The sequence below is a fragment of the Macaca thibetana genome, chromosome 18 (assembly GCF_024542745.1).
Source record: "Macaca thibetana thibetana isolate TM-01 chromosome 18, ASM2454274v1, whole genome shotgun sequence".
Lineage (NCBI taxonomy): Eukaryota > Metazoa > Chordata > Mammalia > Primates > Cercopithecidae > Macaca > Macaca thibetana.
The window spans coordinates 31,684,016-31,697,968 of NC_065595.1; the positions used below are offsets into that span (position 1 = coordinate 31,684,016).

At 52.9% G+C, this 13,953-nt stretch overlaps 1 protein-coding gene across 2 annotated transcripts in view; it reads left to right on the forward strand.

Moving 5' to 3' along the window:
- The first annotated feature begins 5,319 nt into the window (after positions 1-5,319).
- The window catches only part of SMAD7 (SMAD family member 7), a 32,172-nt gene continuing 23,538 nt past the window's right edge, over positions 5,320-13,953 (forward strand). The window contains exons 1-2 of one of the 2 annotated variants that reach the window (XM_050767173.1): positions 5,320-7,390; positions 8,725-8,778. In XM_050767173.1, the coding sequence (XP_050623130.1) occupies positions 6,778-7,390; positions 8,725-8,778 (667 nt within the window). In that variant the 5' untranslated portion in view covers positions 5,320-6,777. The remainder of the gene's footprint in view (positions 7,391-8,724; positions 8,779-13,953) is intronic. The other variant, XM_050767172.1, reaches the window with a different exon arrangement.

Consider the following 13,953-nt stretch of genomic DNA (forward strand, 5'->3'; position numbering starts at 1 on the left):
GAACTCCTGACCTCAAGTGATCTGCCCACCTTGGCCGCTCAAAGTGCGGGGATTACAGGCGTGAGCCACTGCGCCTTGCCCCGACAGCAGTATTTATTAGGCTGTCCATCCCAGGTTAGGACTTGCACCTGACTGATATCTGGAATGACTTTTGATTAGGATGGGCATGTTTCCTCGCTGACTCTGGCCACGGTCACGACGAAGCAGCCTCCACCTTGCTGTCTGGGATGAGACATTGGCCTCTGTTGTCACCAGCCTCTTCCTGTAGTAACTGCCTTACAGAGAGAGAAGCCATCTACAGCATCATTTCCACGTGGGACCTTGCCAACTTGTCCTTTTCTACAAGGGCATCAGCACAACGAATTTCAGGAAATGAGAAAAGCAAGCAGATATTTTTTAAAAAAATTAAATCTGTTTATTTTTGAATAAGTAACACATTCACATGGTTCAGAATTCAAAAGGTACAAAATTATACAGAGTAAAATTCCCCTCCCAGTTCTGTTCTTCATCTGTCCAGTAGCCCACCTTGGAGGAAACTGCTTCTATATGTGACTGTAGATTTGAATGCCTCTGTTGTCCTCACTCTTTACTTTTTCTGGATGTTTCTCGTCTCCTCCATAGCAACATTCATTTCATCCTGTCCCCATTCCAATCCCTGATACCTAGTTGCATGCTCTGGATAGGCACCTGGCAAATGTTGGGGATCAGCTGACAGCTTGTCTGTAATCCAAGAATATTTGTGGACTCCGGGCTTATAGTATCTTTGTTTGATAGTGAATTAGATGCATTTTCATTCACTTATGTTCTTGTTCTTCCAAGAGAAGCCAAGAAGCGTTGATTATCCCATCAGCCTTCCTTGTACTGTCTTCCTTTCATAAGCCATCACTTCCATTTGTACTGTTGCCAGTTGAGGATGGTTTAGGGCTCACTCACACATTTTTCAGGGGATGATTGTGCAAGAAATGTTGATGTTTTCCAATACTTTTTTGGCCTCCTCAATTGTTTCTTCTTTTGGCTTGTGCAAGAAAAAAATCTTTACCTCTGTCCTCACTCCCATCAACACACACCCATACATGCTTTGGGGCCTCTCTTTGCCCTTCTCTTCTGGAATTCATTGAAAATGAGCAAAGAACTGAAAGGTAGAATCCTGTCTTCTCTAAACAGGCGCTTTTCAGCTTTTACTTATCATTGTTTTGAGGTGTCAAGAGTTTTGGAGATTTTTTTTCCCCTCCTCTTTCTCTCTCAAGTCAGGCCCCTCCAGAAGCCCGCCTCTCCCCTTGGCAGGTGTGGAGAATTCACCTGCGTTTTTGGTCACTTCCTGTGCACTCTACTGCCTTCCCTGGCTGCTCAGAAAACATGGGCCTTGGAGCAACTTCCCTAGACTTCCTCTCTCCTCTCGATTCCTAGCCAGCGGCCAGTCAAGAGGCAGCCCCACAGTCCTCTGGGCGGCAGGGGCCGGTGATTAAGTAGCCAGGTCTTTAGCTGATTCCATCCTTGTTTGTCATAACTCTGCTGCAAGTTATTTTGGTCTCTGTGACTTGTGGCGGCACCATGATTAGGGTTTGATTACTATCACCAAAGCGACTAAAAGATGAAAATAGAAGCCACAACAGGAAATAAACAACTGCAAATGAGCTATTTTATTCCATATTCCCTGCCAGCAAATGATTAGAATCAAATTCATTCACAATAGTTTGGTGAACTCTTAAACTTTTTCTTAAGGGTCAGAATAGTCTGAAACTGCGTTTGCTGGCCTCCTTTGTGCCTTTGGAACGGAAAGAAAGAAGCTACCTTTCTAGGCACACCAGCCTGCCGGGAGTTCCTCTACTGCCAGGCTTCTGGCTTCTTTCTTGGAGAGGAGAGGAATAAGAATGTGATGGGGTGGGGCTATCAGGCAGGTTGGGATGTTAACTGATTCAGGGGATGCCAGGGAGCTATAAAGCAGCACCAATCATTGTAGCTACTTGCTAAGCACCGCACCCAGCTTCTACCTAGGGTAGCAAAATGGAAGAGGAAAGCCGTGTAGAGAGGGGTGACACCTGAATTAATACACCTACAATTACACTATATGGGAACATATCTCTGCAAGTACGTGCATGTTCCACCTAGACAAACCGTGACGTCAGACTCCGTTCCTGAAACACCCATGAAACTTACCTGCCCTGTGTGTGCTCCGGCCTCTCATTACAGAGCCTTAGCACTACTGGCCAGATCTCCAAAAGATTCTTCAGATTCTCCATTTAGCCAAGAAGCTTAATTAGAATTATGACCTCTGCTTTCTCTGCTTATTGAAGTCCTTTCTGTTGCTATGAAGCCTGGTCTAACCACTCTAAAAAAGTGAAGATCTTTTAGGGAGACCCAGAACAGAGAGGGGATGGGACCCTCGAGGGCAGAAACTTGCCCAGAAAACCTTATAAACGCTGCCAAGTGCTCGCCTAATGTGGGGATTGCTGTTGGCCCAAGTTGCTTAACCAGTGAGTGACAACGCCCCAGCCTGGAATCAGATTTTCTGACCTCTAGTCTGGTACTCTTTCTAAGCCTTTCTAAGGTGAAAATATGATACATTTCCCAGACACCTTAAAAATCCCATTTCTGTCTCTTTCGTCTTCCGTTGCCTATTGTGATAGGCCTCCCAAAGTGCTGGGATTACACCCTTTCTCCATTCTCTTCTGTGCTTTCTCGGCTGCTGTCTTCACAGGTTGCTTCTTAGAATGTTTTATACACACACACAAGGTTTCGATGCCCTTTTCAACAAGCCATATTTTAATTTACAATAAAATTATGATGTTATACAACTGCAGCTTATGTGGCCTTACACAGTAAATGTTCAGAATGGCAGCTTCTGTCCTGTCCAATAGGGTTCTGTACTGCTTGGGGCATCCTACTGTCTTCCAAGTCAATAAGTGTTAGGATCTCCTTGCCTGGAGATGATCATGTAAGCAATGTTGCTGATTTCTTCTGGAATGTATGTTACCAAAGGTACTTTTGGTGGGGTGGAGGAAGGGTCCAAATGCCCCTTAAGCCCTAAGTGTTGATTTCTAATTATTTATTAAGCATCTACTATTGTATTAATATGTTATAAGTCTTTTTAATTGCTGGAGGGGGAGAGGGCTTGAGCTCTAAAGGTGGCTAAGATTCATTCCTGCCTTTTCCTTTTAAGAACATATAATTTAGCTGAGGAGATGTACATTTCATCTTTTTCTTTCTTTTCTTTCTTTTTTTTTTGAGACAGAGTCTCACTCTGTTGCCCAGGATGGAGTGCAGTGGTGCGATCTCGGCTCACTGCAACCTCCGTCTCCCGGGTTCAAGGAATTCTCCTGTCTCAGCTGGGGTTACAGGCACGTGCCACCTGCCTGTTTAATTTTTGTATTTTTAGTAGAGACGGGATTTCACCATATTGGCCAGGCTGGTCTCAAACTCTTGACCTCAGGTGATCCACCTGCCTCAGCCTCCCAAAATGCTGGGATTACAAGCGTGTGCCACCGCGCCCCGGCACATTTCACCTTTTCTAAAGATTATTTTAAGGCCAGGTGCAGTGGCTCACGCCTGTACTTCCAGCAGTTTGAGAGGTCGAGGCAGGTAGATTACTTGAGGTCAGGAGTTCCAGATCAGCCTGGCCAACATGGTGAAACCGCGTCACTACCAAAAATTACAAAAATTAGCCAGGTGTGGTGGCAAGCGCCTGTAGTTCCAGCTACTCCAGAGGCTGAGGTGGGAGAATCATTTGATCCGGGGAGGCAGAGGCTGCAGGAAGCCGACATCGAGCCACTGCACTTTAGCCTGGGTCAAGAGTGAGACTCTTAAAAAAAAAAAAAAAGATTCTTCAAAGCCCCCAATGAGTTTCACTGCGGGCCTGATCTCATAATTCTCAATGGCTTTTTTTTTTTTTTTTTTTTAATCGTATTTCACTGAATATGAAGTGAGGTTAGATCACCATGCCAACCAGTGGCCTCATCAATACTGATGTGTGTGTATTTAAATAATTACGTTTCTCAGAGCCATCAGCTTTCACACTGTATATGCGTTCATGCCCTAGCAATGCCATGCCCGTTTCTATGCAGTAACTCGCCAGCTTGAGTATATGTTTCTTCGGGACCTGGGGTCAAGGTATAAACTCTCTGACCCTAAGCACCTTGAAAGCTACGAGGCCCAGAAACAGGCCCTGCATGCAAATAAATGCCCTAGGCAGGTCTGCTCGCTGGGTAACCTTCCCGCGCCAGGAGGCAGGGTGGCTGGTGGCGGAGGTCTTCCGGGCCCGGGAGGAAACCTGCGGGCGGCGCGCAGGCGAGCCCCCGCCTCCCGCTCCCCTTCTCCCGCCAGGAGGCTGCCCCTCGCAGCTCGTCAGCCGGCCAAATGCATTCCATAGCTGTGCACAAGACACACTTCTCCAGGCAGTCCTAGAAACCGGAGCCCGGAGCGGAGAGGGCGGGAGGGAGCGCGCGGCCGCCGCTGAGGTCATATTCACGCCGCCTCCCCGCCCTCGGCGGCTGTTCCCCTCAGCGCACACTTCCCGGGGCCTCGGTCCAGTCCCGTATAAATGTCTTTTAAACCGAGACAGCGCTCTCCTCCCCTTGCCCTCCGGCGCGGCCAAGGGATCCGCCGCCAGGGCCTTTAAAACAAAACCAATGAATGAAGCGCTAGAGCGAGCGCGCGCGAGATGGCCACCGCGAAGCCCAGCCGGGTCGAAATCGGGCCACCGACCGGCTCTCTAAGCTCCAAAACTCGCAGCGAAGCCCGCTCGGTGCTCCCTGCTTTTCCAATTTCTCCATGGCTCCGGCCGGGGCTCAATCGATTCTGTGAGCTTCTCTGCCCCCCACCTCTCTCTCCCCTCCGTCGGTACCCCATCTACAGCCCCGGGAGGGGGTGGCGGTGGCGGGGGGTTGGGGGGAGAAATAGCTTTTAGAAACCCGATCTGTTGTTTGCGAAACACAATCGCTTTTTTTTTTTTTTTTTAAAGCGACAGGGTGTCTAGACGGCCACGTGACGAGGCCGGAGCCGGGCGCGCCACTGCGCAGTGGAACCAGCCGAGCAGAGGGCCGGAGGGGGGGTGCGGGGGGGCGGGGAGGAGGCGGCGGCGGCGGCGGCTGGGGGCGGGGGAGGGAAGGGGGAGGAAGGGGGAGGGAAGGGGGCGGGGGCGGGGGCGGGAGGCCTTGCGGGAGGCGGCGAGGTCTGGGCACACTCGCTTGCTGCTCGGCGCACTGAAGATCTTGTCCCCGAGCCGCGCCAGCCGAGCCAGCCGGGCGCCGTGCTCGGTCCGCTCGCCGCGCGGGAGAGAGCTGCCCGAGACAGAGCCAGTCCGCCGCCGCCGAGCCGCCGAACGCCCGGCCCCTGAGCCCCAGAGTGCGGCGCGGCGAGCCCCTGGCGGCGGCAGAAGGACCCGAGCGCCAGGAGAGGGCGGACCGGGGACAAGGAGGCTCCCGGGCGCGACGAGGAGAGTCTCGGAGGAGGAGGCGCCGAGAGGACACCGGGGCCTCCTGCCGCCGCTGCTGGGGCCAGGCGAGCAGCCCATGCGGGGACCCTCGGCGGGCAGCCGCGGCCAGGGGAAGGGACACCGGCGGCCCCCGCACTAGCAAGCAGCTTGTGCCCAGGGGGGGCGAGAACGCGCGACCCGCCTGGGGCCCTCCGCCGCCGCCGCCGCCGCGCCGCCCTCCCCCGCGCTGTCAGCCCCGCCGGGCTCAGCCGCCGCCGCAGCATCTTCTGCCCCTGCGCCCCCGCCAGCCTCGAGGAAGTCCCCGCCGAGGACCTGGGCCCCCAGGAGCGCAGGAGGAAAGACCAGAGACTCCCCTAAACCACCCAGATGCGCAGGATTGAAGCGGTCTAGCCAAAGCTTTCTGTGGATTAAAAAAATACACGATTTTTTTTTTTTTGGCAGAAGGAGAGGAAGACCAGCGGGGCTTTGCAAGGAAAAAAGGGGGGGATGTAACTCGTGGATACATTTTTCCACCCCTCAAACATCTTGTTATACTTTGTAAACATTTTCTTTTTTTAAACCCCAGCTCCAGCCGGACGCCCCCAGACCTCAGAGGTTCGAGGAGGTGGTGTTTTTCATTTGGGGCTTTGCATATTTGGTTGTTAGGTTTTGCGAGAGCCTTCTTATTTCGCCAGACATCTCATGCGGGGTGAAGTCCACTCGGCCCCCTCCCCTGAGTCTTCGTGTGCACGGAATTCGAGGAGATCCGGTTACTAAGGATATAGAGAAAAAAAATAAATTGCGTGCTTGCTTTTTTTTTTTTTAATTGCCTGCTTCTCCCCACCCCCAAATTAAGTTGCTTAGCAAGGGGGAAAGAGGCTTTTTCCTTCTTCCAGCAGCCCAGCCGAACGCCTTTCGCTTTTTTGCCTCCGCGGACCTTCCATGTAGGAAGCCGAGGCTGGCGAGCCCGACATTCGGGAGCCACTGCGGGGGGGCCTCTTTTTGGGGAGGCGCCGACGGGGGCAGGCTCGGCCGTCCCCAGGGAAGCGGCGGCCGGGTTCCTCCGGGGCGCGCCGGGGCCGGAGAGCCGCGCAGGGCGCGGGCCGCGCGGGGTGGGGCAGCCGGAGCGCAGGCCCCCGATCCCCGGCGGGCGCCCCCGGGCCCCCGCGCGCGCCCCGGCCTCCGGGAGACTGGCGCATGCCACGGAGCGCCCCTCGGGCCGCCGCCGCTCCTGCCCGGGCCCCTGCTGCTGCTGCTGTCGCCTGCGCCTGCTGCCCCAACTCGGCGCCCGACTTCTTCATGGTGTGCGGAGGTCATGTTCGCTCCTTAGCCGCCAAACGACTTTTCTCCTCGCCTCCTCGCCCCGCATGTTCAGGACCAAACGATCTGCGCTCGTCCGGCGTCTCTGGAGGAGCCGTGCGCCCGGCGGCGAGGACGAGGAGGAGGGCGCGGGGGGAGGTGGAGGAGGCGGCGAGCTGCGGGGAGAAGGGGCGACGGACAGCCGAGCGCATGGGGCCGGTGGCGGCGGCCCGGGCAGGGCTGGATGCTGCCTGGGCAAGGCGGTGCGAGGTGCCAAAGGTCACCACCATCCCCACCCGCCAGCCGCGGGCGCCGGCGCGGCCGGGGGCGCCGAAGCGGATCTGAAGGCGCTCACGCACTCGGTGCTCAAGAAACTGAAGGAGCGGCAGCTGGAGCTGCTGCTCCAGGCCGTGGAGTCCCGCGGCGGGACGCGCACCGCGTGCCTCCTGCTGCCCGGCCGCCTGGACTGCAGGCTGGGCCCGGGGGCGCCCGCCAGCGCGCAGCCTGCGCAGCCGCCCTCGTCCTACTCGCTCCCCCTCCTGCTGTGCAAAGTGTTCAGGTGGCCGGATCTCAGGCATTCCTCGGAAGTCAAGAGGCTGTGTTGCTGTGAATCTTACGGGAAGATCAACCCCGAGCTGGTGTGCTGCAACCCCCATCACCTTAGCCGACTCTGCGAACTAGGTGAGAAGTTGTCCCCTTACCCCCAGCATTTTCCGGCGCGCCAGTGCTGGAAGAAAAGCCCTTAGGGCAGTGCGTTTGTGCAGCCACCCCTCCAGGGGGAGTGTGCATCCCCTCCTGGGAGGAGACTGGGGGCCGAAAGTAGAGAAGGGACACGGGGAAACTCAAAGGGCATTCCCTGGGGTTTCCCTTCCAGGATTTCTCCTGTGTTGCCCCGAAGGGGTCTATGGGCACTGCTCCTGCACACAGTTTGCGGTTAAAAATTAGACGCCTTCATTTCCGGATCAACAAGGGGGTGCAGAGGGAGATGGGGGGGTCACGCCTCCCCGCACCCGGAAAGGCGTTGAGGTGTGTGACCGAGTTGGATTTGGTCCAGGCCCTCCAAGGAAGGCTGGGAGAAGCATGCTATAAAAAGGCTGGAAGGTCTCCGTATTTACTCCTTCAGTAAATAAGGAGAATCACGTCGAACACAAGTGGCCCAGACACTGTCGTTGCCGCGCAGCTTTGGAGTTTTGGGGCAAAGAGAGTTGGATGGAAGGCCGAACTGGGTGTCTGTCTCATTTCAACTCTGCCAGCCCCAGGGTGCAGAGGAACAAACAGCCAGGAGAAGTTGGGTGTCCCCTACTTTTTCCTTCCTTCCGCACAGATAAGTCTATAGATTAGTGGGGCCCTGCGCCTCGGTGACGTTGTCGCCCCTTACTGCGCTGGGGCCAGGGCTTCTCGGCTGAGACCCTGAAACTTCTTCCCTTTTATCCTGTCAGCTTTCTCCATTCCTTCCTTTTCTGTATGTCTCTGTACACGGAGTGTGATGTGAGGGTTCACCCCGGGCGACCGCAGATCCCCCAAGTTCACCAGCACGCTTGGGCTGCATCTCCCGAGTGCGCTGGGAATGGGGAGCCCCGTGTCCCTCGCGCGGGTGCCCAGCGGACCGGCGGGGGCGGAGGTGAATTGCGCCCCTGGGGGGCGGGCCAGGGCGGGGAACCGAGGTTGCTGGGAGCTGGGTCTGGAGTCCGAGAACGGGGAGGGGGTATGGTCGCCCCCCGCCTGTGAACTGTGAAGTGCGCGGCTCCGGCTGAGCCGGTGGTTTCCAGCCGGGCCAGCCGAGCGCGGCGGCGGCGGCCGCAGACGTGGAGGAGCGGAGCGCCGAGGCTGGCGCCAGGCGGCCTCTTTTGTTTATCTGACAGCTAAATATCAAGGCAATCACCGCCTCGCGGCCCTGCCTCCAACCCCCACAGCTAAGACAAACAGTTGGGCTAAAAGAATGCTTCTGTTATCATAAGTTTCTATCTCTCTTCTCATGGCTGGGCCTTTATTTTCTCTTGCTTTTTTAATTTCAGAGTCTCCCCCCCCTCCTTACTCCAGATACCCGATGGATTTTCTCAAACCAACTGGTGAGTAGATGATTTTTAAAATATCCTTCTTATCTTGTTAGAAATAGAGCCTCTAGAACCTGGCTTTTTGTGTGTAGGCAAAGGCTTGGAGAGGTGCTGGGCTTGCTTCACTTCACGTTGGTTCTAGGTTTCCTCTGTTGGAAGTTTGGTGAATTTTTCTGTTGTGACTGGGTTTTTGTTTTGTGTTTTTGCAAAGATGTTCCCTTGATATGCTTTACATTTTGTTCCTTTTTCCTGTATTTGCGCTCTGTAGCCGGTGGGCTCAGCTTTGATACGTGGAAGCTTTAGTCCAGAAAGAAGTGTCTTGGGAACCAAATAGGACTGGTTGATGGGGAAAACTTGGAGACTTCGTGAGTGCCAGGAGCATCAACGGCAATAATGGAAAGCGTGATTAGATAGATGGGAAGGCGGTTTAGAAAGGTTCAAAGAAGACTTTGGTCTAGAGTAGACACTGGAACGTTTCAGAAGTATAGGCAGTGAAAGGAGGGTAGGTTCCCCCTGCCCCAGTCACCTGCAAGTCAGTCCTTTCCCGGGGTTTTCTCAGTATTCTCCATAGGGGCCGTCAAAGTTTTGAGCACAGCTCTGCCTGTCTGTTGCTTTGTCACTGACTGGCATGGAGCCAGGGCAGAAGCCCATTTGAGACTGGCACCAGCCCTGTTGTGGTTGTCTGCATTCAACTTCTGGCCGGCAGTAGCACAGGAGTCCATCCCTGGACATCACAGTGCTGGGGACGGGGTCAGCAAAATGAACTTTGGGGTGACAACAAGGACAAACCTCAATTCCTGGAGCTCCTTCTTACAGTAGGAGATAGATCTGTTTGCTACAAGTACAGGCCGTGTGTAACCTTGGTTTTTGTTCTTGTATACTGGTGCCTGAAAAAACATTAATACTTGGGACATTTTTATTTTGCCAAGGTTCTGGGAGAAGGAAAAGTGAAGAGTTGGGCACCATTTAGCTCCTGGAATTCTGCAAGTCCTTCCGCCTTCTGCATTTTGGCTGTTGGGCCTTTCCCCTCACTAATTAAAAGTTTTGCTGGGGCGTTGTCATAAATTAAATACTTTAATGAATGTGTAACCGAAGCCCATACTCTGCAGCCAGTCCTCCTGGGACTCTACCAGCTCCCTCAAGTTGGGAAGGCGTTCCTGCTTGCCTGGTGCCGGTCTAATAAGTGGCCCGCAAAGCATGTGATATTTTGCTTTCGATTTACAAAACACCAGATAAATGGTTATTAATGAGGAGATACCCAGCTCTCTGTATTTGTAACAAACATTAACTGGAATTACCAAGCTTTGTTTTCCTAAAGACTGTAACTTGACTGGGTTTTGGCTTAAAGAATCCAGAATTATTTTATGAAGTTAGTTTTCCAAGGGGCCACCTCTGACCTGTTTTTGTTTGTCCTTCCATATTCTTCAAATTTGGAGGTTTTCCTTAAAAGAGAGAGAACAGTGACCTTAGCCCCAGGGATAAAGACCAGCAGGGGTAAATGAAACCTCCAAAACCGTAGAAAAGAAACCTCCAAAAACCGTAGAAAAGAAAGGCCATGTTCCCTTGGGTTTCCTGCAGAGACACTGGGATAAATCTGTTCTCAGGATTTAAGCAGTCATTCTGCCAGGCCAGGACCTCATTTTCGGTGAGTGGAGTGATATATTTATTCATTAGCAAGTGTTGACATTAGGTAGCAAAATGTGTGTAAACAGAGAAGCCACAAAGACAGGAATGTGCCATTTCCAAGGGGGAGAAAAGTTCTCCAGATCAGCCAATAGGAAGTGATTAACCTGCCAATCGGAAACTAAGACAGCTGGTTACTCACCCAAAATGTTTTGTTGAAAATAGAACAAAAAAAGAAATGAGAAAAGGCGCTGCTGTGTAAGAATTTAGCATCAGTAATAGACAAAGCCCCCACAAAGGGAATTGTCCTGCCACATTGGAGGACGGCCAGGTCTGGAGCTGGAGCACACCCCCCTCCCACAGGTCTGGGGCTGGTTTTGCCAGCTGCTGTGGCCGGGGGCACTGAGGTCAGACCACAGATGGGCGCTGACCCAGGTCTTCATCCCCATTTTGCATATGGGAGAATGTTTGGCCCAGGAATCTACGTGCACCATTTACATTTTTCAGTTTCTAAGTCCTCGGTTGAATTTTTAGTCTTGGGTTACTAGGTGAAACAGGCACAAAGTTTTACAGTGGACAGCTGTTAAAATCTTAACCAGCTGCACAACTAAAGGAATACATCCTGTGACGTCTCCATCTTGGGAAAAGGTGATGGGAATGGGGCTGGGTCCTGGTACCCCTGCAGCCTTTGGAGACACAGAGGCTCAAAGCTAGGAGCTCCATTTTGCTGTAATTTAAGCCACTCTACTCAGCCTCTGGGAGGCCTGGACTTGAGACACCTACATACTGTGTGGTCCAGCCAGCAGAGCCATCTTTGAAAGAGCGTTCACATGACTGACTGAACCTAGGGCGAGCCTGTTGTGACTTGTGGCTGTCAGAAGTCAGAAAGACACCCCTACCTCCGCATCCCACAAGAATTTGCTGTTTAAAGCTGGGTCTCGGGGATAGCTGTGTGGGCTCTGCTTCCCGTGTTTCACTGCATGTAATGGTCTGAAAGGTTTGAAGAATGGCTGGCCTTTGGGGGTGGCTGGGTGAGCTCTTGAGGGCCCCAGGTGGCCAGTGTCCATTGGCAGATCCAGCCTCCAAATCCAGGTCGGAAGTCTGGCATCTTGACCTGAGATCTGGCACTGCTTTTGCCTCTTAACTGAGGTGCCTCTTCACTTTTCTAGGCCTCTTTTAAAATCAGCATGATGAAAGAGATTAGGTCATTCATTCATTCGTTCTTTGGTTCATTCATTCATTTTACAGGCATGATGATGTGCCTATCTAGAAATGTGAGGATTCCGATGCAGTGCTATGTTCTTCTATAACCAGGGTTCATTTGAGTTCTGGGTTGGGTGAACTACCTGGGGCAGAGCTGGGACCCTTGGGGTATACTCGTGGTGTGGTTGGTGGGTAGGGGCTCCTCTGTCTTTAACAGTACTTAGGAAGCCCAGAACGCAGTTGCTGAGGCTATCGTGGTACTGCCAGCTCCTTTACCTCGTGCTGATTCTCAATAGTTCACTCCTTGGCTGCTCCCCAGGGTTGGGTTTTCAAAGACTCTGTTGGAGCTGCTCGGAGAAAGGAATGAGTCTTTTTCTCCCACAGAACCTAGCGCTTACCGAGTGCTTGGTAATACTTAGTGTTGCATGAGTCAGGAGTGGCCTAGAGCTTCTGTCTGCCAGCCAGCCCGGGCTCTGGGGAACAGGCAACACAGGCCTAAGGTGAGATCCTGACTTTAGAGATCTGTCTGTGCGGAGCTTTTCTGTGAGTGAGAGATGGAGGTATGGCTCCTTAAACCTTAAGGCCAGTCTGGATGGCCTGGCCACCGCCAGGAAAGAGGGTAGGGACTCCATGGCCTGCCTGCGGGGTGAGAGCCATGGGATAGGGCTGGACTCTTAGGTATAGCCCAGCTCACTGGGTGGCCCTTTGAGCTAGTCAGTGGTGCCTCAGTTTACCTGGGTGCCTGTGGTATACTTTGCTTCTTCACAGGGGTGGCAGTAAGGCTTAATTAACGTTTGTAAATCCCTCCTGAGATCAAAGCCACTGCAGATGGGCAGAGCACCATTTCATAAAAACACTTGTGGTTGCCTGCATGGAGCTGGCTTACCTTTGATCTGAGATGGGCTGACACCCTGAATGTGGTCCCAGCTCTGCTCTGAGATGCCTGGCTTTTCCTTTGAAACACACCTTGCCCCTGGGATTCTGCCAGCCAAAGGTGTGGGGGAGTGGCTGTGGATAAGTCATCATGTTTAATGTGGGGATGTCTTCTGTCTGGGAGGAGTGGGTTGAGAAGCCTATCTCTGGAAAATGATGAAGGCCATCAAAAAGGTTTAGAAAGGGCAGAGTATACACCATTTAACAAGTAACTCCATTTCCTGCCTGCCTCTATTGTTTTCTGTTTGATTAAGTGTATCCTGGCCGGGCGCGGTGGCTCAAGCCTGTAATCCCAGCACTTTGGGAGGCCGAGACGGGCGGATCACGAGGTCAGGAGATCGAGACCATCCTGGCTAATATGGTGAAAACTAAAAATACAAAAAACTATGGGCGAGGTGGTGGGCGCCTGTAGTCCCAGCTACTCGGGAGGCTGAGGCAGGAGAATGGCATAAACCCGGGAGGCGGAGCTTGCAGTGAGCTGAGATCCGGCCACTGCACTCCAGCCTGGGCGAAAAGCGAGACTCCGTCTCAAAAAAAAAAAAAAAAAAAAAAAGTGTATCCTGTAAAACTGTATATTCATGTTAGGAATTAGACTTTACCCTGATAAAATGAGATTACACACACAGTGTTCTTTCTCCCCTGCCCACTGTGGCCACCTCATCCCCACACCTGCCTCCACTTCTGCCTCTCCCCTGCTTAGGAGAGTTCTTGAAAAGTTGTCCTTCCAGCCTGGAGAATGTGGGAGAGGGAGTGACCCGGAGTTAGAGAGAGAACCTTAGCATTAAGGGGGGCAGACAGCAGAAACCCAAAGATGGTTTGGGGCTATGTGTAGGCCACTGAAGGATTCCCATGGGCTACTTGTCCCTGGCTGCTGTTTTTTTTTTTTTTGGCTTTCCTATTTGCCAGCATGGCCGAGTGGTTCTGATTGGAAACCCACAGGGACATTGTCCTAGTGGCCTGGGGTAGGAGGCCTGGTGTCTGCATGATCCAACCTGTTGTGTTTGCTGCGGACTTGGGCGACACCTTTCCTTAGCCAGGCTCTCTCCTAGGACTTCAGGGAGTTCGGCGCCGTCAGTGGTGCATGACAAGCTTACAGGGTCTTGTGTATTTGTGTTTCATGGGACTAATGAGTTGTGGTTCATGGACATTAGGTTTTGCTTTAATTGCTTGGAGGGCGGTTGTGGAGTCTCTGTTTCTCAGCTGGAATTGTCATTATCCTCATTAACGGTGAGGTCACTGTGCGGAGTACCTGAGGGTGACAGAAGTTGAAGAGAAGCTTATAGTCTAGTTAAGGGCAGGTGCAATCTAAAGGTAAAAGTCAGTGAGGAAACTCCGAGTGTTGGGTGCCAGAGGTTTTATAGGAGCTGAGGGCAGAGAGCCTTGCAGGTCTGGGGTTGCCTGGGAAGGTTTCCAGAGATGAGGGGTTTGGAC